The sequence below is a fragment of the Dicentrarchus labrax genome, unplaced genomic scaffold (genome assembly GCF_905237075.1).
Source record: "Dicentrarchus labrax unplaced genomic scaffold, dlabrax2021, whole genome shotgun sequence".
In the NCBI taxonomy this organism is placed as follows: domain Eukaryota; kingdom Metazoa; phylum Chordata; class Actinopteri; family Moronidae; genus Dicentrarchus; species Dicentrarchus labrax.
Genome location: NW_026136704.1, coordinates 28,060,468 through 28,087,520, shown reverse-complemented (window position 1 = coordinate 28,087,520; position 27,053 = coordinate 28,060,468). Strand labels below are relative to the sequence as shown.

Below are 27,053 nucleotides of genomic sequence, written 5' to 3'. Positions count from 1 at the left end.
TTAGTTCAGTATTTAAAATATGAATTTTGTAAATTAGTGGAACAATTTTTCTTCTGAATTGTAGTGAAGTAGAAGTATAAAGTAGCATGAAACGGAAATACATAAATATACATAAAGTACCTCAAAAACTTGTACAATACTTCAGTAAATACACAGACCTGTAGTTACTGCTCTGCCCTATAAAAGCTGTTATCCACTACTGTTAGCTTTGCTGGGAGTGCCTGATGATGTTCTTTCTATAGGCTGCTGATGACAGTGGCTACACTGCCTATAGGAGAAATTGGCCTTCAGGGCTTTCTGCCAGAAAGCCAAAGGCTTTTGTAACACATGGTTAACATCGTGAAATGGTCTATTTTAACCGAAAACATGATCATTTTCTAATCCTAACCAAGTAGTTTTGTTACTTATAACACACTTTGACTAAAAACTAAAGTCTTAAAGTAAAAAGTCATCATTGACGTTTGGTTTCACACAGAACTCCAGTCTCCAAGGTGAACGTCCTGTGTTGACCCATTAATACACCACAACCTCCTCCCAAAGTGGACTTTGTCAGTGTCACCTGACTTCAAAGGTTTTCTGGCAGAAAGCCCCAAAAAGCCCTGAAAGACAAACTCGCAGCAATGCAGCAATGAAATTAATGAAAATACCACCTGTCCAGTTTCTGCATGGCTACCCAAGCACTACGTTAGCACTACAGACATTTGGTGCTAAGGTTTGTTGGATAGATAAATACAAATATAAATTCACCAGAGTGCACATGAACTTCTCCAGAGATGTTCACTGGAGAGCAGGTTAATTCAATTCAACTCTAACACATTTAAAATGGTGGATTATTTCTGTCTCGCTGACCAGCTAAAGTGATGCTCAGCAGAATCATGCTCAGTGTTGCCACTGGTTGCCAGAATCTGTACTGCACTAATACCGTTGTCTTGCCCTTTATAGGCAATAATAAGCAAATTAATCAGTCTTTCTGATAAGCTGAAATGTGTTCTTGAAGTTTTTTGGCCATATTTTCTGCTCAGTTGTTATCTACTGTGCTGGAAAATCTAGGCATCTCTTAATTTTTGTGTTTGAATTCAACACCTACAAATCCCACAGGGTTTGGACAGAATGCTCAAAATATGCTCAAAAAATGTTTTCATTATTTTGCACTAAGCAAAAATCAAATAGAATATCCCTGAGAACATTTTCAGTGTCTCCATTTGCCATTGTAACAGCAGTTCTGTTGCATGCAGTTATCCCTGGCCTGCATTTCTGAGTTAACTTAATACAGATGTGCTCAGTGCAAAGTCCACCTCTGCTTCCACCCCCTTCTTTGATTGGCTGGTGGAAATGGAAGAAGTTAGGGGAGGAAAAATTCTCCACCCAGCTGTCATGATTTTCCTTTTTTGCCATCTTTCCTTGCTTTCTTTACAGACACCGGCAAGATGGCCTCGGCACATGACAGAGCTGTACTCCAAGCTATATTCAACCCCACCACCCCCTTAGGAGACATCCCTGGCCTGAACCAAGAGGAGGAATTAATTGATGATGGTGAGCGTGTGCTTCTGACTTGATGTGTCTCCACGTATCATGTCACAGCTCTTTATGTTTATCATTTCATAGCATATTGAATTTATTTGAACACATCGCATTCCTGGACTAAAAAAACATGACATTTTAATCCAAGTTGAGTTCTGGGTGACATTTCTGTGTTTTCCTTGCCACGGTAGCTGTCAATTGAGTTTGAGTGCTTTTTCAACCTGTTTATCTCCCCCTTCCAGACAGTGGCTTTGACACAGAGTTGCTGAAGCAAGTGAAAGAGTTGGAGATGCAGGGTGTCTCGGCAGCAGAGGCTGGGGATTTGCAAGCTGCACTTCAACTGTTCAGCCAGGCAATCCAGATCCTGCCTCAGCGAGCCTCAGCCTATAACAACCGAGCACAGGCCCTGCGGCTGCAGGGGAACACAGCAGGTACATGCCACAAATTCAATAAGAACCCTTTCCAGACACCACAGTGTGCCGACATATCAGACTGTCGAGTCTGAGGCCAGTGTGATACCATGTCAGACCTTTGTCTGTGTGATGCCCTTTGTCAACTGTGTTAAAACACAGGCTCTGAATCAGCCTTGTGTTAGGTACTCTTACCTGCTGTCTCTCACAAAGGTGACCAGGTTGTATATACTGAATGTGCAGAATTACATGTTTTTTTTTTTTCTTCTAACACGTAAAGGTTGAAGGTGCGCTGTATTTTATAGACTCTGTGTAATTACTAAGTACAACACTGTACAACACTGTCATTACAAAACTGACAGATGTAACAGATTATAGCCACTGCTTACATTATTATAACCACTTTAAATGTTATTTATTGGATTATTAAACCTCTTTGGCACATGTGAGTATTGCATTTTACACTCACTCCTAAGAGAAGACTCATTCAATAACACCATGTACTCAAAAGTGTAAAATCTTTTTACTTGCATTGTCTGTTCCTAACATTGGAGTTTCTATTAATAGGTACTTTTGGCTATAACCTGGTGCCAGTTGTTGCTCATGCTGACAAACAAGATCTTCTGAATCTTCACAAAAGAACACGTCTATTTAAAACGATATCCAGAGAATTAACTGAGCACAGGCTGAATTACTAATGTACTACAGGGTAGCAATAGTTGCAACTGCGGTACATCAGAGAATGTAAATGTGTTTTACTGGAAAATAGTACAGAGATTAATACATCTGAGACTGCTGTACATTTTGGATTAATGAAAAACAACAGATTGTTAGGTTATAGTCAGTATGATAATATTGGAATGCCTAACTATGTAGTTTATTATGCTTACTCTACAATAGGCTAATTGGTGGTAATTCAAAGCAAATTCAGCCACATTACTCAGAGTGAATGTTGCAGTAGACTGACTTTAAGCCCAGACTGAGTAGTGTGTAATACATAACACATTAAAAAAATGAACTTCCCAGACATGTGTGTGGCTCACAGTGCTCTTCTCTCCCCTCAGGTGCGCTGGAGGACCTGGACCGAGCCATCTCTCTGAGCGGTGGCACTGGACGAACTGCTTGCCAGGGGCTGGTGCAAAGAGGCCTTTTACGTAGATTAGCATGCCAGGAGGATGCAGCCAGAGGAGATTTTGAGAAAGCAGCTGCCCTTGGAAGTGAATTTGCTCGACAACAGGCTGTGCTTCTTAATCCGTATGCAGCACTGTGCAACAAAATGCTGTCAGAGGTGATCAACAAACTACGCAACCCACCAGTGTCTGAGATGCAGCAGTAAACAATTTCTTACTTTTACACTTTTCTGTTTGTGTATGTGGTTAATAAAACAACATTTTTATCTTTTGATGTCCTTTTTTATTCCACTGACTGTGCTGCTGTAAAATAAATGAGGCCAACTGCAAGTCAGATTTATTGTACAGTTTAATGTCAGTGACACACATAGATCACAGTCCTCTTCTTTTCCATAACAAAGACAGTCTAAATTAGAAACAAGGTGTCAGTGTTCTCATCACAAAGCATGCACTGCTATATTTATTCAAATGTTACATATAGGACATGTGACATTATGTTCAGCATTCAAATACCAAACTCTATTTGTGGTACTTCAGATTTTGTCCACTAGATGACAGTGTTGTCATGTTGAGAACATTCAACAACAGCAAAACTGAACCAATGCTTTTCACCACAAGAATGAAATCGGAAGGAACAAACCATGTTAGTCAGCTCAGTATGCCAAACAAAGGCAAATGTTGTGATATTAGAGAATATAAGGAACACCCTCAAACACCATTAAACGATTTAGTGTCCTCAGAGGACAGATGAGAGATTTAGGTTTCATCGTCTCTCAATAAACACTGCATGAATAGATCCATGTTGAAGCATTATGTCTAACTGATTTAAGGAGATGTTACAAGAAAAGAGAGGATGGGTAAATCACGTCAAAACCTTCAGACTGTTTATGCCAAAGTAAATTATTCACCTATACAGTATGTGTCTGCAGGGCTTCAGCACACAGTTCCCCTTATGTTTCTGTACAGTAGCAGTTTATGTGGAGGATTTATCCACTTTACAGTTTGGTGGGTGCATACATATCACATCTGAGTGATTCTAAACATGGCATCGCTCGCCCACTGAGCTCTGGGACCATGAGCATTATCTTTTTGCTTCTGCATATCTCTCTCTGACCTCTTCCAGGCAGGCTAAAGCCACCGGCTCTGTGCGCTCCTCTCTCTGGTAAAAGGAGCAGGTTTTCAGGTGATCTGACATAGGAGGAGTGTTGCTGAAGCTCCATCTGTCCACAGAGGAAAACAAAGAGCTGTACTCCCAAACCTGTAAAACAAAGAGACAGAGCTGAAGTAGGTGTAGGAGGCTGCTGTCATGGTATTTATCAGCTTTACTGCAGCTATGGCCATGAGGATAAATCTATGCTGTAGTATCCATGGAATCTAGATGAGAGTATTTTTATCACATCGTGGCATGATGTTATTTCTGCGTCTATCCATTACAAATTTATACAAATTATGCCCTTCATTGGGGAGCAAATACCCAGCTGTCACACACACAGTCTTATCAAAACCAAGTTTCCATGAATGATCACATATCTGACTTGTTATGGCAGCACTGTGTTTACTGGCAGCAAGGCCTCAGGCCATTCCACATCACTGATATCATCGTCACGCTCTTTGTCCCATGATCACTGCAGTACAGAGATAGAGTCAATGTAAAAATACACAATTGTGCATTTATACTATATATAGCAGAGAGGTTATGCTTTTATTTTTGAAGTTTGTTTGTTTGTTTGATATCTGAAAAACAACAGATTTGAAAAAAGAATTGGTGGAAAGTTAACAACAAAAGATAAAACTGATTATTTTACTGTAATCATGTGATAACTGACCCTACATTTAAATGTTGGTTCATAACTGTGGGACTGTGACTGACATCAAGAATTCTTTGTTACTCGACAAATATTTCAACTTGCTTCAACAGTTAATACTTGTTCAATAATACTGCCACTAATTCCATCCAATCGGCACCAAATTTGATACATACATATTTTGTATGAACTGTCAAAATATTTAGATTTGTTTGTTATTCGCTGTATTGTTTTCCTCTGCCTGCCTGGTTGCCAAACTCTTCTAGATGTCATAATTTGATGTAAACTGCCATAACTCTTAAATATATTGTGTAGTTGCAACCAAAATTAGATGACATGTGCAATCTGCTGCCTCAAGAAATCCTGCACATTTGATGGGTGTATAGTCTGCGCTACAGCAACATGATGCTCAATGGTCCTGAGTCTGAACCACTTTTATCCTTACATTGCTCATAACTACATACAGGATTTAGATAATCTTCAAAAAATTAAGGCAGCTGGGGGCATCTGCAAGGCTCAGACCACTAGGCGTCCCTGTGGTGGTCTAAGCCATGAGGTCTAAGGTCTAGCTTAGTGGTCTAATGTAAACACAGAATCCCTGGTTTGAATCCAACTGTTGCATGTGACTGTCACACTCCTGTTTGTCCTGAATGTCTCAGGTGTCAACTATACAGGAAGAAAATCATGGCAGCAACCACAAAGTTAGCATTGGTTGTCTGTTGTGAGACTGTTATTTTATTTGGATCCAGATTCATATTTCTGCCTCCTATAGAGCTTTCCTTTTGTATTTTATACAGTAGAACAAAATCAGCATGCAACACTAAATGATTCAAGTTTAGCTCAGCTGTCTAGTTACTAGAGCACTGCTTTGACACCAGAGACTGCAAAGAAAACAAAATGTCTTTTTCCAAACACTTCCTCATGGTGCCTGACCGAACATGCAGGGGGTTTTTGATAAGGACACAAACTTAGAAAGTGGCTGCTTTAGTGGAAACACCTTAAATGTTGCCAACACAGATCAGTTAGTAACATTGTTAGAGATAACAATGGAGAGTCTGGAGAGTGTTTACAATGCAGCAGCTGTCATGCTGTATGAATGACTGACATTTTCCAATGACAGTTAACAGAATGGTGCCAGATACTTAAGTGTACTAATATAGAAGTTTGGCCAGGTGTTTACTTTTCCTTCACTGTGAAGTTGAGATCAATTAAATGTAGGAGATGAAATGGTAGTGGTGCTCAATCTGTAAAATAAATAAATATAATGCAGTTTTTCTCTTTAGTTATGTTGACAGAAACAACTAGAGTTGTGACAGATGATTCAGCCAGTAAGTCTAAGATAATACATTCAACTTCTAAAACTTCTTAAGGATACTTGCTTTCTTTCGACATTTCCAGGAGCTTCCCCCATGGGAATATGTCTTTTTCTCCCACTTGAAGGACACCATCCCTCTCTCCTGCACCAATGTGGCACACACCTCTCTCATCAGATGGGAGACCTGGGACATCTGAGATAATGTAAAACTGTCAAGGTAACCAGCAACATGCTGAAGGATCTCTAGGGGCAGGCGGCTCAGGGGATCCAGATTATGTGCACCATCTCTCTGAGGGTAGAAAGTTTTCCCGCCTTCAGGGAGGGATGAAGGGACTTCTGGCTGGAGGACAAAGGAGCTGACATCTTGGCAGAATTTTATTGTGGCTTGGTGACCTGCAGGTTGAAACCTTGTCTGGGTGAATGTGCAGCCAAGGTATGCTAAAGGACAGCGTTGTTCGAACCAACCACTTAGAGAGGCCTGTATGTCAGAGTGCACATTCCTGAAATGAGAGCAGTATTCATCGCGACGAAAGAAGTGGCCGCACATGTAGCTGAAGGCTGAACTTGTTTTGTTATGTCTTCTGGTGACAGATTCTGCTTCGATGTGCACATAAAGACCACGAGGTTTGTCTGCGATGACATCAGCAAGCGAAGCATCTGTTTCGAACGGAGCAGAGGCAAAGTTGTATGTTTGTGTTCCTATATCGACATAAAGACCATCTATCGCCACACTCTCTGAGATTAAATGTCCTCTCAGTTCCTTTTCCAGGGAGCACAGGAGTGTGGCGCTAATCTCATCACACTTCGGAAGATCCTCAACCGACACACCCAAATCTGCAGTGTCAACACTCTGGTGTGTTTTCTTGGCGGCTTGTGCGGGGTCCTTCAGGTGATGGCGCTTAGCTCGATAGCTGGTAGGAACGTTGAATGTGCGGACTGTTTTAACCTCGATGGGCTCTAGATTCCCATAAACAAAATCCTTTTCTCTCGGGGTACAAGCAGCAAGTTGGCCAAAGTTAATCAACATTGCCCCATTGTGCACCAGATACATGTTATATTCAGCAATGTTGACTTCCTTGCCTAACCTCTCTAGGACCCCGTCTTGCCATGGCGCAAGGCCAGTTGGACCCTCCATGCCTGGAGCAGCAGCAGCAGCAGCAGCAGCAACGGCATTGTCTTGGCTCAGGTGTGAGTCTCTTGTGTCTCCCTGACAGTTTGATGATTGTTGATCTCCCCTTTCCTTTCCTTTTACCTCCTTCTCATTCAGGTTTTTGACAGTTTGCTTGCATCCGTCCATCTCCTTCCTGAATATTTTCTCCCAAGAGCTGTATTTCTGAATACCATCTACGTTCCTGCTCTTTCCCAAAGCATCCCTCTCCTCTTGACTCGGTTCTTTTTCCTCCATTTTTGTGCAGCCATTTTCTGTAAATTCACCACAAACCAAAGAACTGGTTGTTTCCTCTGCAGGACTGTTGACCCCAGCAGAAATATCCTGAATGGCAGGTTCCTGCACCATCAACTCAGGAAAAATGCTCTTCATTTTGATGGATTGAAACAGCAGCTCTTGGTCCCTGAGAGCCATAGCAACATCAAGGTTTACCTCAGTTTGAGTGTTTGCTGAAACATTTTTGTAGAAGGTCAGATCAGTTTCTGAAACAGGCCAACGGTTCCACTCCTGAGAGCAGCAGACCACGCTGGCAGGACAGACCTCCAGGTGTTTGGCCAGCCTGTGGCGCAGCATGGTGAGAGGACAGCCATAGACGACATTGAGGCAGGGGACCGTCTCATTGGGACAGAGAAGCTGGTGCTCCTCTTCCTTGCACATATGGAGGATTGCACCACAGTTTTTATGACACTTAATGACCATGCATGAGACAGAAATCTGCACCGGGACTTGACAGTGGACATTGTAACACTTGTCACAATGCTCATGATGGCCCACAGGCATCTTTCTGATTTTCACCTTTAAAGAGAAATAACACAACACAGACGGTAGGCAGCATTTAGGTCAATACTCTGGCGAATTAAAAGCTATGACAACAGTTTCAAGTAATGTGAGCATCATAGTTTATTGTGAATTTAAAATGCTGACATAAAATTAAAAATTAATTAATTTACCATTGTAGCTTATGAAAACACTGATCATCCGAGAAGCCAGAAGCCAAGCCAGACACACTGTTAGAAAACACAGTAACATGTTTTATTTTTATACTGCACACATAAGCTAGTTCTAACAAAGATATTGTTAATGTACATGTCAGACTAATTTTGAATAAAAATAATGAAGACTAAAAAATTCATAAAAGGAGTTAATTTAATTTTAAATATTACATTTTATAATATAAAATAAATCATTAGTATACACAGAGGAATTACATTTTCAGCTCAACAAAGACTAAAGTCTAAAAACAGAAATTTACGCTTTAGTAAATAGTGAAAGTGAACAACTGCAGGAATAACAGTAACATTTCTCACCCTTTGTCCCTCTGAGCCTGTCACCTTGTGTTTGCTGGCACCTCTGAATAACCTCTGCACTGTGTCTGGACATTATAAATGGACACAACAGAGGGGCAGACAGGCCAGTGGGACGGGGCACCACTGTCGCACAGCCATTAAGAGGCAAGGTCAAGTTACAGCCCCCGCCACTGCTTCACTGTGAGAGGGTGGTGATAATAGCAGGTAATCCAAGTTCTCAACAGTTTAACTACCGAACAAAAACAACATCTAATCCATGCAATACATTGTCTGTACATATAGTACCCAGTCATCTCTCTATATTCAATGATCAGTTTACATTCTATTAATTCTATTAAAATATCTTATATCTAGTAATGTGTTTTTTACAGGTGAAAAATAAAACAAAATTAAATGATTATTTATACGCGATTCTTCCTTTAAACACAATGTACACAGTATAGTGTCATGCTATTGGCTTATATGTCCTGATCCGTGTCCTCCACTAGATGTCAGTCACACGCTTTCAAAAACTCAAGCAACATTTCCCCAGCAGCTGTCTCTGCTGTCAGATAAAATTCACAACATGGATTAGTTAAATTCTTACATTGTGAGATCAAAAAGGTATTTTTCATGATGTTTTAACACAGGTTCATTTAAATTCACCTCAAGCCTGTGCAGCTGATTATGTCCCAGTTTGAACCGAAAATGGAGGCAGTTTTAAAACCCATGTGTAATGTTTTAAGGGAATTAGCTGGAGGGAAACTTATCTTCATCAAGTGATGTTTTGATTCAACACTGAAATTCATTCTAGACACCTTCTATCATTTATGGAATAGACCCAAATAGCTGCCTCTTTGAATTAAATCACAATTTAGCCATGTCATAACACAGACCTCTGCTGCTGCAGTAGTTTGATGGTACACATACAGTAGAATATTATGAGTGTTATGATTTCAAACTATATATAAAAAGGTGCACACAAGGTGTAATTCTGTGATGTTTGTCATTCATGCTGTGTCTTTCACTCACTTGCTACTGTGTTATGGAAGATAATGGGGCATTGATCCAGTCTAACTAGCTTTAACTAATTACACTCATTTACATTAAAGCTGGCTGAACTATCATCCCATTCACTCCTCCACCTCACCCTGCAAACACCTCCTGACACCCATTTTCCAAGCCATGTAAAATGTGCTGGATCCACAATCTGCATCTGGGAGCCGTCATGCAATTTTTATTTATTTTTTTCACCTGGCACAGATTACAATGAACAGCTTATCAGAGGCAGCTGCTTCACTCTCCATAGGGTCTGCAATCAGCATACATTTCATCAAGAGAGAGACACACAGAGAGAGAGAGACTTAAGTGTGGGAAAAAAAATACTTGCTATTTCGGTATCTTGTTGCTATACAACAGCAGCACAGCTGAGAGTTTGTGCAGTTTAGATTAGTCAAATACAGTTGTAATAATGTGTCAAAGCAGGTGTTGCAACAATGGAGTTCTGTATAATTGCGGCTAAATTTACAATACCAAATTCAAAGTTGAAACTGTTTCCGTGTGTCGTTCTCGAGCTTTAGCGAAGATGGCGGAGCGTTTACCATAGCCAGCTGTTGGCATTGTGCGGTGATTCCCGCCATTGTTGTAGATTAGTGACACAAATGCGCCAGTTTTAAAGGAATAGTTTGACAGTTTTGGACAATATGCTAGTTTTCTTTCTGAAGCTTCGACACTGCTCTCATATCTGAAGGCTATTAGCTAACAGCTAGTTAGCCTAATTTAGCATACAGACTGGAGACGGGGAGGAAAGATAGCTTAGCTCTGTCCTGTAACAAAATCCACCACTCCAAAGCTAAATGATTAACACAATGTGGAGAGTAACAATAACTCGTACATTTACAGGGCTTATGTCTCAATATTTTTCGGTCGGGACCGGCTGCCCGACAACCAGCGGAGACCCCAGGAAGTTACTGCTCCCTGTAAATTAAAACCCCCCTGTGGAAACACAAATTGACACTTTTTACCCTTTGGTTTCTGTTCATATTGAACGAGTTAAAACATATCAGTGACCTTTAGATGTGCTGGTAGGTCTTTTTTTCCCCACCTGTTTTGAGTCTTATGTTAAGTTAAAGTAGCTGGTTTCTGGTGGTAGCTTCATTTATTATAATCTATGTATAACAGGAGAATGAACAAACGACAGATAGTTTGCTTCTTAATGAATTTGAATTGATGATTAATTCATATAAATTAATGATAATTACGTCCAACAACTTATAAACTTTTATTTCATCAATAAAAATCTGACATTTTCTTTAACATTCAAAGACATTCCTCCATTGAAAAAAATATAATTTTCAAGTTTTGCTCACATATTGCAAAGTAAAAAGATGTTTAACAGAGCCTAGAAGTCCCATGTAATAAAATTATTGTGGATGCTCAGTTTGAGTTCTTATGCAACCTGGCAGCTCAAAAAGAGAATAATTACAGCTTGTCCATTTTATGTAGCACGAATTTGAGTAATTCTGGGGCTATGGGTTAATGATTCATGCAAGCACCATGTCATTTAACTCTAATTTAATGTTCTGAAATGTGACTGGACAGCTTTAGATGGCAGAGAAAAAATTCAGACTTGATTAATATTCAAAGCATTCAAAAGCTGTCAGCAGACAGCAGGACTAATGACGGCATCACTGGTTTCAAGTTTCATATTGAAGGTTTGCCTGCTTCTATCAACGTACATACATACAGTGCAACCTTATATGGTCGGCAACGCTTCCAATAAATCTCATCCAATTCTCTGAGATTTTCCCCTTTATTACCATTCCTCTTAAAGATTGCCCCTATTTTGGGATTTCCATCTAGTTTATTATACCTGGCAAAACATATTAATAAGGCCAAACCATTGGGACCATATATAGAAAAATGTGCTACTGCTGAATTTCCAAAGACCCGGGAAACTGTGTTCTGTGTTTATAACAGAGCTCGGCCCAACAGAGGCCTATAAATAAGCTGCAGACCGCTATGGAAATGTTTAATGAAAATGAAAATGTACCAACTCAAAGCTGAGCTCATATGCTGTATGAATTAGAACTTTTAGGCGGAGAAACCAAAGACTGCATCAGAGCTGCATGTGTTGACGTGTATATGAATTCAATTAAAACATGACATGACTTGGGGCACTCAAGTCTTTTAATGTTTATGACAATGTGCAAAAAGAGATAAGACTTGATGATCACTCATTATTTATGTTGTGTGTTGTTAACATGAGTGTACCACTCTATATGCATATTATACTATATTATAAGACACATTAGAGCACTAATTAGATCAATTAGTGGATTGACAGAAAATTAAAAAGCAGTTTACCTTGAAAAAGTCTTTTTTTAAAGCTAAAATGTACCAGTTCCAACTTCTCCAATGAGAGAATTTGTTTGTTCTATATCACTATCAATATTATTATTATTTTTTATTAATTAATGGACTTGGTGAGTCCATTAATTAATAAAAAACAAAAAAAACAAAAACAAATGTGAACGTTTTCACATGAACTGTCTGGAGAATTAAGGTGTCACATGTGATTCATTTTCTGTAAGGGCTTGTTTCCTTCTCAGAACCTGGCAAGTAATGTGCCAATGCTTTTTTTTTTTTTTTTTACTGAATTAAAAAAGGTCTATTCAACTCATTAAAACTATAAACCATCTCCATCATCTTAAGGCACTAAAGTCTCTTTAACCTGACACTGCAAATTACCTCACAGCTGTAGGATACGTTTAATAGTATATGCCTTTGGGTGAGAATTCAGGATGACATATCGAAGCATATGGTCAGCCTAAAATAGGCGAGAAAGTGTAGATACCCAACTTCACACCTAGTTTTCATTTTCTCATTATACAGCCACCCCCTACTCCCTTCCCATTTAATTAAGTGGGTGTCATACACGTTACTTTAAATCCCTCTGCAGTTCAACTCTCCAGCCTCTTGTCGGACCCGAGTGAGTGAAAACGAGACGGTTTGCTAACCCTGACCAATGAACATGCAAATGTTTATGGGCATATCAATTTAGCTTCCAGCCTTTCAGCACCCAATATTCTGCTTTTAATTACAAAGGCTAATTAAAAGTACCTTGTAATGAAGTCTGTGTAGGTTCCCCCTAGGGCAGCGCACTTTGTGTCATTTTGCATCATTAATGGAGAATACGCTGAAGAATGACAAAATCTCAAAAATTGTAAATGAGACATTTCACTCCACTTGTTTTCCTAATGTCAGGGGCTAATAACTACTAAGAGAAGGAGGACAATGTGTGGGGGAAGTTTTCAGCACCGAGTCATTTCATGCTCAATATACAGCCATAATAAATGATAGATCATATAAAATTCATGAAAGTAGTAAAAAAAAAGCTTGTTGTAGACAAGTCAAATAATAAAGTGCACTGAGGCCATTTATCAGCTCTGTCTTGTCCCCGCAGGAGGAACTTTTATAAGTATAATGTGCACATTCAAAGTTGTCCTTCACATGCACATGTACAGTCACATGGTATGTGTAAATCTACAAGTGTGACAACAAACATGAAAAATATAAACTGTGAATCTGGTTGTAAGTGAGTATCCATGTGCATGTTTTTGTACGTGTGTGTTACACTTGTAGTCTGCAAGCTTGGCCTCCATCTGGGGAGCATAAAGCTGTACTTTCACTCAGACAGAAATAATATTTTCTACACACTTTTGTTATTGTACACATGCACTTTATGTCCTATACCATATTGCTCGACAATGGAACAGTTTGTACTTGTATGGCTGCTGGCTGAAAACAGCAAGTGGAAAAGATACCTACCAGGTATGCTTATAACCTGCAGTGAATGACATTATATTTAAGGCCATAGACTTACGGTAACACAGAGATACAGCTATGTCAGTGTTATGATATGCAATTGTTATCATTGAGTTCAGTAACTCTAAACATGCATATAAAGTGGTTATGGATATCGTGTGGTCATTGTGGTCCTGTCATTGTCATTTAAAGTCACGTTTCCGTCCACCTGACAAATACAAGTCTGATATCTGGATCTGACAAAAATCTGTTTTGTTTTTTTGCTGCTAGTTTGCTACACACTATCTTTGCCAAGGTTTGTCATGGAGTGCCTACAGGGGGTCGGTAAGAATGATGATCTACAATGTAAATGTGCTGTAATACCAAAACCATGAGTTAGAAGAGGCTATAAAGAAGCTGCAGAATTGAGGAACAACATGTATTCTCTTGGCCAGGTTACGGCAAGAATCTACGACTGAGGTGCTGAAACTACTGGCTATCAAACTCAATGAAGAAAACACTCAAGTCTGTCCAAAAATCTTCTTTATTCTGTAAGCTTTCAGTCAGAGACATTCTTCAAGGCTAAAAAACTGCAGTACATGAGGTTAAAAGAACATAACTTGATTAGCCTTAATGCATAACACTTATTTCAATAAGTTGAGCTTATGTGTCAGTTGAACTTGAGTGGCTGAACATCAAGATTTTTGCAAGAGTTTTTTCCTTATTGAGACTTATTATTTGTTATTTTCACTAGTCAGCATTCACATTTTAATTATTCAACCAAAACCAGGATGTTTGGTAAACTTTAACCAAACAGCGATCAAAATGAATGGCTTTGTTGGATAGCTCTGTCGAATCTCACATATTCCGTGAAATTAAAATGCCTCTGTGACATTGAAAGTGGTGTTTATTCAAATAATCCTTTTCTGTTGCAGCTTGAAAATAACCTTGCATGACATAAATCTTACAGAGGAAGAGAGGTACAAAAATATGCTCATGGTGAGCTCAGTCAAAGACCTCCTGAACTTCGGGGCTGTATGTAAAAAGTATCTTTACACAAATCATTTTTCACTTATTTTCTCTCAGTTTGTCTGCAATGCATAATTTTATCTGGGCCCCACAAACCCCCCAAAAAAAAACAGAAGAATGTCATGCAACAGACATTGATAAAGATAATTTCTTCTCATGTGGTGCAGCTAAAATAGTCTCTGTGTGTTTCTGCTGTTGTGGGGCTGAGTGATAAGGAGCAGACACTGATAAGAGACCTCAGCGGAACCACAGGATGTCACTCCCACCGCTAACCCTGTTTCCCAACAAGTTAAGGAATGCACCTTAGAGGTGTGTGTGTGTGTGTGTGTGTTCACATATACATTGTGATTGTTGATGTTATCATACTGAAAGCGCAAATGATACGCACGTTGAATTTGCAGGATATTTGTTGCCATCCCTGTCGTTATGCATATGCATCATAAGGTTTTTGTGTTTTTTTTGTCTCTCCATGGCACAACAAAATAAAATTGTGCTGTTATAAAAAAAATTATAACAGAACAAACTTTGGCTTAGATGTTACCATAAAGTAAGCACATCTCTGTGAAAGAGAACATTATGAGTTTCACAAAGGTAGTATTCAGGGGTATCTTAGAGGGCCTGAGAGCAACTTAAAAATACACGAGCAGATTTTACAACACTGCAACAACAGCGAGGAATTTAGAAAAACAAAAAACAGCCAAATACATACACAATACAAATACAGAAATGCTGGACAACAATGGAAACTGTTTCCAGGGGACACAATTTTAGCTAATGTTCCAATACCACTTACAGGTAGCTGCCTTCAATAAGTTCATGACTGACAGACAATGGCAACAACAAGTGTGTCGCAGCCGAGTGCATCACTTTTTAGTGTCCCCTGGAAAAACTTTCTGTTGTTATCTGTGCTCCTTGCAGTGTTTCTGTATTTGGTTGTGTTTTCTGTATTTGTAGCATTTTTTCTAAATGCTGGACATGTGTTGTCAAAATTGTGAAGATTTTTTAAATTTGTGTTCTATTTTAAAGATATTCATATTTCATTTTTACACAGCTGTGCTGCCTTTATAACCCGAACACAAAGAACTAATGCAAGTAGAAGTAAAGAACGGACAGATGGATAGATTGAAAAGGACTTTCTTAAACACCTGTAATGGCTGACTAATGGTATTGATTCAATCTAATTACAAATACAGGACTAATAGCACCACTGGAGCTCTACTAAATTAGAAAAGGTGATGGACAGCAACAGCTTGGAGTATTAGTCGCAAAACAAGCTCTTTATCTCCATCTGTATTCACATGTACAATCCCTGCATTAGTTACTCAGCATCTCGATTCAAAAGAAATTCTGATGAGTTCTGTGCTTTTTTAATCAATGAAATCATGACCTATAAAATACAGGCTGGCTATGTATCATGGGGAGTCCAGCAAATTCTGTACAGGAACTGAAAAGATATTTGGCATACAGACAATCACCGCTCTTCAACTCAAAAAGTCCACACTCAGGATATTCTCGACTGAGCCAACATGGATCAGGAATGTATGAAATTCCCTGCTGTGTTGTTCTCCAATTACTGCCACCGATGTTTACCCCTGAATTGGCCCAGACTCTCACAGCATGCCCTCTTGGTCTCGGTCTCAAACAACTGCTGCCTGCAGCTCCTCTCCAAACGGGGGCGTGACTCAGCTACACAACTCCAAGGGAACTGCCACTCTCATGCTCCATTAGCCTCTGCGTCCCCAGTGGATGAAGAAAAATGTATGCACTACTGGGATACTGCTGCCACAGACATAGCAACCGTTTGTCCTTTTTGCTGCGTCCTCTGTGCTTTGGATGACCTCATGACTGGAAGCGCGCTCGTGGTTAAATCAGTGGAGGGGAAAGTAAGTTTATAATCACAGCATGTGAAGATCAGGAGGTTGACGGTGATTGTTTTACCCTGAAATTGTGCTGAAAGATGAAGTGTGGGTGATTTCATGCAAACATAAGTGGCTAAAAAGGTGCACCAGTTCTACAGCATATCAAGCTGATTTTTACAGCAAAGCAGCGCAGTGACTTTCAGACAAAGTTTTCGAGGATTTACTTCAGGAGGCGGCATGATAGCTTTAGGAATCAGTGACTATGTAGATGCAAAAGTGGCCGCGTAAAACGGGTGGATTTGCCACAGCTAAATCCAGAGGGAAATCATGGAGTTGTATCTGTCAGACAGCCAACCCTGTAGCTCTAAATGGGATGAATCACAGAGCAAACGCTCAGGTCACTGCTGCAGTATTGATTACCAATGGAAGATGTCTGATTCTCTTTCTCAAGTCTCACTCTTTCACCCCACCGCACACACTCAGACACACACAGCCACACAACTAAATTATACTTTGCTCTTAGTTTGAACTCATTTGCGTGTTGGAAATGTTTATGCACAGGCTGTAAAACGTATCCAGTCAACAGAACGTACTGTACATGGCGATTGCTTCAAAACCCATTTCCAGTTTACAGTGGAAGTGTTTTGCAATAGGCGTTTGTTGAACATATAGTATCATTCATTGGGCAAACATTAAATTTGAAAGCTTGGTGGGGTGTTTATTGAAGTCCTGACCCCGTCCTTCGCTCATTAAATTGATTCATGGATTCAATAAGTGGGGCACAGGCGGCAGGTGTGCATGTTGGTGTGTGCACGAGGCACACAGGCATCCATCACCCTGATCAGGTATCTTCAGCTGCTCCTCCATGCAGCACTCTCACAAGACCCCTGCAGATGTTGCTGGCTTACAGCCCAGCCTCACCCAAGGCTAGACTGTATGCAGACGTATCTACATACACGCACACACTGACAGAGGCTTACGGATGTACACAAAGATGCAAAAACACGCACAAAAAAAACAGGCATAAACATCCTCATACACCCAAAGATTCAGTTTCATTATACTAACTGTGTGTCATTCAGGCTAAATGCCAAATGAGGTTAAACTGTCTTCTGGAAAGAGATCTTTCATGTTCCAGTGAACATTAAGAGCCTGATCCAAAGCCTCACAACTAAAAATAGAAACTGCGATTGAGGACATTTTCAGCCTTCAGTTTACTGATGCCAGTGAGTTTTTGATGTTTGGCAAAGCCATAAAAGGTTAGCTCACATCTTGTATACAATATGTGTGAACAACAAACAGCCTGAAGTTAATTACCATCTGATGGAATCGCTACATCCAGGGCCAGCTGTCTGCATTTGCAAAAATGATACTTTTCAGTATCATATAATATAAGTTTTTCTTATTTTTAATGTTACTACAAAATATGATACTAGAAAAACAAGTGATGTGAAAATAACATGACTTTCAAAGGAAAGTATTGATAATATTAATTGATAATAATAATAATATCGATGTCCTGCCTATTTGCAGAACCACACTGAGAGAAAAAGGCGGCATCACAACATGAACTAAACACTGTGATTGTAATCTTAAATATATTTATATAATATAATGCGTGGTCCAGTGTTCATTAGTGAGGACATGTCCTGAAAACATTCACCGGTGAGGAAGTAAATGACCTGCGGCAATTTTACCTGAGTCTCTAACATTTCCCTGTAGCCTACTGACTGACTAATGAAACATTCTATGAAAACTTGTTTTTAGCTCATTAGCTTTTGAAAATTAAAACTGTTTGCTTGTGGTTTCTGTTTACCTGAGGTTTTGACTGATACCTAAGAAAATAAATCAAATCCCAAAGTTGATGCAAGATTTATCTTATCCAGTGGTAACATTAGTGCAGCCTTATGAGCATCCAAGTCATCCAAGTTGTTTTCCAGCCGCCACAGAAAAGGATTATTTGAATAGACACTATTTTCAGTCCCTCTAAGACATTTGAATGTCACAGAATCTGTGAGATCTGAAAGTGGTAACTCAGTCCCCCAAAACAAAGCCAGTATTATCTCACCAGCACCATCACTCCATTCAGACAGACTGAGAGGAAAAAATGGCTCTAATAAATACAGACTGAAAAAAGATATAAGATAGCTTGGAGATGCAACTATGTCAACTTCATTAAAAAGAGAAAAGGAGAAGATGTGAAGAAAGTCTGAAAGATAGCTGCCAATTGCCATGATTGTCAAGCAACATTTTAGCACCTCATGCACTTTAGTGTTTTTTTATTATATTAAAGGTGGATAGAAAGTCCTGCTAAACAGTAGTTCCAAGACAAGCTACCTTCTCTCCTCATTCTCCTCTTAAAAACTGTCCAGAACACAAGCCAAAGCCACTGATCACAATGGCAGCTTTTTATTACCAAGCAGCTAATTCAATGCACCATTGCAAATCTCCCTGATGGCTGCAGATTATCTTCAGTTGCGCTGTGTTTGCTTTTTCTTTTATTCGACATGCTAGCCAGGTAGCCACCAAGCTTTACTTGCTGTAGATTTGTGGTGTTTACAGTTCAGCATGTGCTGATGGCTTGTGGGATTGTCCCAAGGACAGCTATTGTGTTACCTAAGCCTGAGACCTCAAATATAAGGAATAAAAGATTCTCTAGATTCTTTCATCTCTGGTGTCCCAAATACAAAGACACATTGAGTCAGTTAAAGGTCTCAAAAGGAACGTTTATTTATAGCAGCAGGAACAATCACATCAAAGGAGAAAAGAGGACGTCAGAGGAAAATCTGTCTCCTTAACCTCTAAAGGATGATGGAAATCCAGGTTTGTGAGTCTCATCTTCTGTATGTTGGAGCACTGCAGGTCACAGTCAGTTCTTTGCTACAGGCTCGCCACGGTGATTAGGTAGGGCTGCAGACAGGAAAATCCACTGGTGTCCTCATCAGCCCCCCAAACACCTTCTGGAACCGAAGCTTTAGGCATGAAACCACAATTAAAGGGAAGTGCACTTTCTCCGGCGTCCTTTGAGCATTACATCTCTCTCCCTCTCTCTCTCTCTGCTCATCCATGCTGGTGCTCCATGGCCAAATGCTGGCACAGAGTTCTGCTAAGAGCTGTGTGCACTCACTATAACTGGCTCTTTTTACTCCTAGTTAGAGGTAAGGAGCCATGTCATGCTTCTCACTGTCCCCACATGCACCTTCAGCCTCTGCACATATGGACAACAAGCAAAGAGTTTTAACTATTAATGTTAGACAGCATTCAAATTTTCAGTTGGAAAAGTATGACTCTAAAACATTTCTTAAGAGTAGAGAGTGAAGAGTGTATACTATGTAAATGTAATTGAAAAACATTAATCATTTCAGCTTTAAAAATATTTTTTCCAGCAAAGTATGGATGTCAATATTGTGAAGGCTACTGTAGTGTATATTTGTTATTTAACTGTGTTTTAACTTTAATTTGCTGTGCATTCAGGTTGAAAATATCTAAAAATGTCAAGAGGGATAATACAATCGCTTGATTGAAGTGTGGAATTGTCTGACCCACACAAAGGAAAAGGAAAGCAGGGGAATTTACTCTCTGGAGAAAATCCAGAATATCTGATGGTTGAAACAATGGCACAGAAAATGAAAAATAAACTAACTTCTTGGGAATACATATTTTTCTGACATGTTCTAATTTAAATTCGGTAGATAGTGTTCTGAACTCCTGATTGACATCAGCACATGGCAATTATGGAGCCGATTCTCAATTTAGAACATGCATGAGATTTATGAGTGCAATTTTATTTTTTCTTTGAGTCCCTGGGAGATTCTGTGATGGAACAGCGTGAGTCTAAATGGAAAGAGAGGAAACTATAACACTCCAGCCTGATCGTATCCAACTCAAGGTACACGACTAACTTCCCTAAAAAAAACAAATGCTCATATTCTGTATTGTCCAGTAACATTATAAAATTCCAGACTCAGGAGCATCACGAGAAAGCAGCAAAAAAATTAAGTAGCAGGTTGGTGAATTACAGAACTGGCAACTGTGATTTGACTTCCAGGTAGGCTTGTAGCTAACAGCAGCTCATATCTGTTTATGCAGGGCTGCTGCGGTTACCCTGCCCCAAAGGAGGTGATGGCATTACTCCACTGACATGCTTGTAGTATTTGAGACACATTCTATCTCAGCTAATATATGAACAACACTCCCATCTTAGAGACATCCCATAACAGAAGGTAAAAGAGAAATGCATACAAACTCTACACGCTTACACCATTTGCCCAGTATCAGGTTTCCAGCTCCCACCACTGAGGCACTGCGGCCAAAATCTGACAGGCCTGTACCTGCTGAATTCTCTGGGGTGGGTGGAAAAAATGACAGCCCTCATTGTGGGAAGCTCTATTGTTAGGAATGTGGTAACCTCCCTGGAAATCACATACTTGAGCATGAAAGTTTTAAATCTAAATGAAAGCATCTGTCTAAAAATGCAATTTTCGAAAATGCGTTCAGAGCCTGAGAGATGCATTCTGACACATCCTGTACATTAGATTTATTACTGAGTATCACTTTATTGGGGCGGTGTAATGCTGTTTGCTGCATTGAATAGTTAGTTTAAATTCTGCTCATCTAATAAGAGACTGACTTGGAGCACTTTGGGCAGCAGGTGAAGGCATTTAACTGGCAAGTAGGACAAAAAGAACTGACATTAGCCTGACCCCATGTGCACCCCTAACCGTAATACCTGGCGCTGAATGCTGAAACATTGTTTCAGACCAACAGAACTTTTTTTAAGCTGCAGTGCATGCCAAGACACAATACTTGATGGTGAATTACAGGGAAACGGCTGTTAAATATGGTACTTAAATTGAACTGTATTTCTGAGAAACAGGCTCGGTCCCAAACAAAATCATAATTGTAATAAAAATCCTGAATGCTTTTTTGACAGGATAGTCACAGGCAACAAGCAATAAGTAATTCATGAGAAACAGCACAGAGGTAATGTTGACAGCTTGAGCCTATCTTTTCCCCTTTTTTCCGTCTCCTTCTCCTTCTTCTTTATGTGGAGCAATTGCAAAAATATATTTTCATACTTTGATGTTTTGGGTTGTTTCCTATGCAAAACAATCCCGTTTGATTGTAGAGCAGCCAACACATGTTCACACTGATGAATCTGCTAAGTTTTCTCTTATAAAAATCACTAACCGTTTGTGATTCACAAACCTTTTTCATCCATACATCACATTCTTAACACTATGTTTTATTCAGCAGAATTCTTGAAGACTCATTGATGAGAATGTACATTTTGCTTTCTTAAGTTTATCAATATTCATGTACCACTGCATACTCCGTTACTCACATTAATTATCTCACAGCTAGATCTGTCATGTAAGGGCGTTGTATTGGCTTGATAAAATGAAAGAACTAATTGTGACAAATATTAATTGGGTGAACAAATTAGATACAAATTTATTTTGAAATGAGAGTGATGAATATGGAATCTACGACGAGATGTTTCAAAGGTTGATGATATAATATGAACATAACTTTATAAAAAAAAGTTTGGGGAATGAAAACTTATATCCAAAGTAGAAATTATTCATAAATTCATATCTTAAAAATTGAAAACGCAAAACTCGGCTGAATTCATGTGCATACATATATGATCAAAGATGGCCAAATTTAGAAATTAAAATTTGATTTATTTTGCTGAGAGGCAGCTGAGAAACTGGAAATCAAACACAGATACGCAGTTAGACTGTTTAAGTGTCTAAATTTGGAATTATTGCATGATTAAAAAATGAGCTTTTTCGATTTTCTCTACTAAAGAATGACTGAAATCTCTACAATCATGTTAGTTTGGAGCATTCGAGCTGGAAACCCTCGAGTTAGAAGGTTTGAAATCAGAGGAGCTGCTAACTAGATTAGGGTCCAATATTGTGACTGTCTGCCTGTAAGGAATGTGTCTGTTATTTTACTCCTTAAATGTCATTTTCACAAAATTGCTGTTATTTGCAAAAGATCATTACTGTTATCTTTGGCTATTATTTGGTATTTTATAACAAAATCATGAAAACTGAACAGGACCTTTTTGAAACCAGTGTGTACAAAGGTTGCCCTCTGACTTAAATGCCTCATTCCTCATCCCAGTAACTGTAACATAAATGTCTGGGTGACCATTATGGTTATTGATGGCTTTGATGGGGGTCATTATACATGCTGTGGGCAGCATATGCTCTTCCAGTGCTCTTGAAAGTCCTGCGGGGTTTTAAGAACTCCTGGAAGGACGCATGTCTAGACCTCAGTGTTTACACCAAACCAATTACGTGCCTCTGTTTTCACGGCAATCGCGAGCATGTGCAATCATATGTGTGTTTTCAGTCGATAAATCTAAGTGGTGCTTTGCTCATTATGATGGTGTGAAATTTGCTCTGAACTGTGCAAGAAAAGGCTATGAAATATCAATAAAATTACCAAGTGAAAGTGAATCAAAAAATGTTTATCACAGACATGAATGAAGCATGTGCCTTTGTGTGCATTAGCAGTTGGTTTCAGTGCTTCACTGTAACACTCACATGAGCAAACATCTCACTGTCACTGTTAAAGGTTTCTTATTGACTCCACTATAAATTTCTACTGAATGTCACTCCTCTATATTGTGTAGTATGCTCCCCAGATGCAGCAGCAGTAATAAAAACCCAAAAGCACTTATAAGGTTGACATTTGTGAAATGTCTCAACTAACGGATTACTCGCCATAAAATGTCTTACAGACATTTGTGGTCCTCACAAGATGAATCCTACTGATTTGGATGATCACATAACTATCAGGTCAAACCCATACTTTGGATTATGACTATGTATATGTGCAAAACTAATGGCATTCCCATCATCTGTATCTAATTCCTGTTCAACGACAACTTTCTTCTAAGTTGTTGTTGAACTGTTCATTGAAACTTACTAAACTGTTATACTTATATACGTAATTCACTGCCTCTAGATGTCTCACTAGATCAAAACATTAGTGGCTATAGCCCACCAGACACCGTTGTAAAAACCAGCAATTGACAGATAATCATAAAAGACACTTTAAACTGGTTTGATCAAAATAAATCCTTAATTTAGTTAGATGTGAAAATATTTGTGAAACGGGCTGCAATGGCGGCAACATAGCTAATCCTTGGGGACAAAGGCTCCCATCAAAGCACGTCGGCTAAGATTGCTGTTTTTGCCACAGACAAGCTCATATTGTTATTCAGAACATTATCATTATGGAAAGGATCCCTACAGAGATAGACCTTTGTTAAAGAGCAAGATCCATAGTTTAAACAGAAACAGAGCTGTTATTTCACAATTGCTCACCACCAGCCTCCACTGACTGAAGACTCATTTATCATTTTATCTCTTAGATCACTGTAACATTATAGCTTCATTCAAATATAATAAAACTCACCAAAACTATCTTTGTTAGTCTGCCCACTGTTCCAATAGTCACCAACTCATCTCCTCAAAACAGCTGCACCCGGACAGACTCACATTCACAAACACCCACAAATTCATGTACTCAATCTCATCTGTATAACCATGTTAAATTCTGATTTTAGAATGAATTCCAAATATTCACCATAAATTGATTACATTAAAGCACACCTTGTCCCTTGATCCCATGGTTTAACCTCCACCAAATGTCATTTTAAGAAAACAAATATTTGACATCACAATCAGGAAAACAAAGGTTACCGAAAATTCCTTGGGACAGGTAATGTTATCATCACTAGACATAAAAACAGAACATAAAATGCCCTCTGCACATTTTGTTGAAATGCGGAAGTGACAATATGTCATGAAGCCTGTCAGTCATTACTGGATAATATGTCTGTGTCTACTTTCACGGTCGTTGATTTTCAAACACTTGCTCCATTGGGGGAAAAAAGACATTGCAATTTCAAGCTACATTTATCGCGAGTGACTTAAAAAAGCTGTGGTGTTGTCATGAGTGATCGCTGTTTCAGCAGGGATTTGCTGATGTGCCACAAGCATCTGTTTCACTCTTCTTTCTGAGCAATATCTCCACTTTTGATTGAGATGTCAGAGGTAAGCAATCCACTGCAGACTAATGGATAAAGCTGGAGTGAAGATCTGGAGGGGTATTTCAATCTGAAGTCCAATAGGGAAAAGGAAAAAGGCAAGCGCGGTCCAAAAGTTTTGGAGTAATGTGCTTTCCCATTACAGTGCGAGCCACATGCAGCTGTTGTTTTAGTATACATTTATTCATAGGCCTCCTCACAAAAACATAGGCTTTATGAAAAAAACATTTTGTGGGGATTTAATTCACTTTTCACCTTAAACATTAGAACAGCAACTTTACTTGCTTTGTTTTCCTTTCAATTTCAATTGTAACATACAATGCTGAGCCTTCTCACAAGTACAAAAAAAGTTTAAACGGAATATCAATTATTTTTAATTTACCAAAAATGCACAACAATACAATGCATGTGTATCATGTTAGCATTGTTACAGCTTTAGCATCTCAGACAGTAACATTTGAGATTCATTTATTCATCCATAAACTCATGTAAATAACAGCACCCACATCCCGGTCCTCTAAGGACGCAATCTCACATACATGAAATCAACATTGGCGAACGTTTGCCTCCCGTTCTCTTCCACTGTACTGAAAAGGGGCGAAAAAAAAAACCTTTGCTTCAGATGGCAAAGAAGATTCGCACCTAACAACATTGGTGAACTTTAACTGGCAAAGTCGCAGACTCAACCAATATCTTTGGCAGGTAGTGAACATTTTCACTCGGCTGCATTTGCATATGTGTGACCGCAGCCTAACACCTTAAAGAAAAGATCAAATATAACACACAATGAATGTAGAAACACAAAGGTCATGCCAACCCTATATAGGCTTGTTCTCATTGTGCCAACACTCACCCTCAATAAAGCCGCAGTAGTTGGACAGCTGATCACAGGATAGCGGAAGACTTTAAACAGTTGAGAGTAATTATAATATAACGCAATAACATTGCCAGTGAGTGACGTTTCTCTGATACAGGTGCCCTTTGAAGGTCCATATTTTTCTCAAAAGTTTTTAAGTGGTTTTGTTTTAGGTTTACGGTGATTTGTAGTTACAGCACCTAGGGACTAAAGCAGGTAATGATTTCATGTATTATGGTACGGCTGTTTGATGCAGTGAGGAAATCATTTGCTGCCCGTGTCTATATACATTCTCTTCTACAAGAAAATTACGCCTCCTCTCTATTCAAGTAAAGAGAAGACAATGTGTTAATAGGTGTCAGAAATAACACCCACATACCCTCTGGTCTCTTCTGCTGGGCCAGTCTTTCAACTCCTCAGCCGCCTCCAGTGTCCCTTCGGATGGTGATGTGGAACGGTGTGAGAGCCTTAAGGTTTGTCTAACATTGCATCAACTCCATGGATCCCGCTGCTTGCTCAAGGCAGGACATCTTTGATGGTGGAATAAAAGTGGTTTATCATAGAGTACAGGTAGCATAGAGTATCATCATGTTTTTGAGTAGTTTTTTTAACAATATAAACTTTTTTATGATGGCAATGTCTGTCTGTGTTTCCACCACTTTGGTCCAGACTTAAATATGTCAACAGCGATCAGGTGGATTGCCGTGAAAAATGACTTCTACTGACTTTGGTCATCCCCTGACTGTGAAACATCTCAACATCTACAGAATGGACTGACAATATTCACAGTGCTCAGATGATACATCCTGATGACGTTTCATCCAGTGCCACCCTGAGTATCACAGTTGTGGTTGGGAGTGAAATGTTCTACTAGATGAACTGACAATCATGTTCCTCTTATGATGATTTGTAATAACGACTCTTCCCACTTCCCTCATCAGCTCTGTAGATATTTAACCAGCTCTTCACTCACTCACTCCCTGCCAAATTGTCAAAGTTGCCATGTGCCTTATGCCTTTTCTCTCTAGACGCTGTAATTTGCGTTCTGTAATCTGTCTGTTTTTCAACCTTGCCTCTTTGGATTTTCCGCCTGCCCCCTTGGAATTGTTTTCCTGTTTGGTCGGCCTTCACTGGTTTTGACCCTTGTCTGCCTCATGGTCCTGTTAGCCTTTGGACATTATTTTTGATCCTGTCTGCGTCTGCTTCTGTCTGCGTTTGGACCCTATCCATGACAAGAAATTTTGCCCAGATTAATCGTCTGAGGGCCATGGAATGTCTGTACTAACTTCTATGGCCACCCCTCAGTAGATTTCAGATGTACCCAGTGAACCTAACCTAGTTAGAATAAAGATTTTTATCTTTGGCACGATACACTCAATGCATTTGATGGGTAACAAGAGTCAAAACCTCAGCAATAGCGACTCCATGGGCCTTTCTCACTGAGGACATTTTGACATGCAAAACACAGGTGCACCTAATATCATTACCGGCTGCATTTCACGCCGGTGTCAAGACCCTGCTATTTTGCATGCTGGGTTACTGGGACCCCTAAATAGAGGGGAACCTTAATTAAGGTTATTAGTTACACCTGTGCGTTTCCTGCTGTGACAAGTGAAAATGTCTGCAACAGTAGGATACATGGGTCTTAACCATTCCAACACAAGCTTTCCCTTTAAATCTCTCCATATTATCTTTTTTCTAATGTTTTTTCTCACTATGCATTCACCACATGCAGTATTTTTTTGTTTTTGCCTATTCCAGCACTTCACTGATGCTCTTTGTTGCTTACACAAAGTG

General features: G+C 39.4%; 2 protein-coding genes across 3 annotated transcripts; one reads left to right on the top strand and one right to left on the bottom strand.

Moving 5' to 3' along the window:
• The first annotated feature begins 1,352 nt into the window (after positions 1–1,352).
• Positions 1,353–3,332, top strand: ttc36 (tetratricopeptide repeat domain 36). The gene is made up of 3 exons (XM_051398171.1): positions 1,353–1,533; positions 1,764–1,952; positions 2,996–3,332. Exons 1-3 carry the CDS (start codon positions 1,428–1,430, stop codon positions 3,265–3,267), a joined length of 567 nt encoding a protein of 188 aa, XP_051254131.1. The 5' UTR covers positions 1,353–1,427; the 3' UTR covers positions 3,268–3,332.
• A 76-nt stretch (positions 3,333–3,408) lies between these two features.
• On the bottom strand, positions 3,409–8,938 carry LOC127362453 (F-box only protein 40). Of its 2 annotated transcripts, none has more exons than XM_051398158.1 (4): positions 8,657–8,938; positions 8,300–8,356; positions 6,246–8,144; positions 3,409–4,319 (listed from the first exon to the last, which is right to left on the bottom strand). In XM_051398158.1, exons 2-4 carry the CDS (start codon positions 8,300–8,302, stop codon positions 4,143–4,145), a joined length of 2,079 nt encoding a protein of 692 aa, XP_051254118.1. In that variant the 5' UTR covers positions 8,303–8,356; positions 8,657–8,938; the 3' UTR covers positions 3,409–4,142. The 2 variants fall into 2 exon arrangements, with proteins under 2 accessions (XP_051254118.1, XP_051254119.1); XM_051398159.1 differs by having other exon boundaries at positions 6,246–7,997.
• Between the last annotated feature and the right edge of the window lie 18,115 nt (positions 8,939–27,053).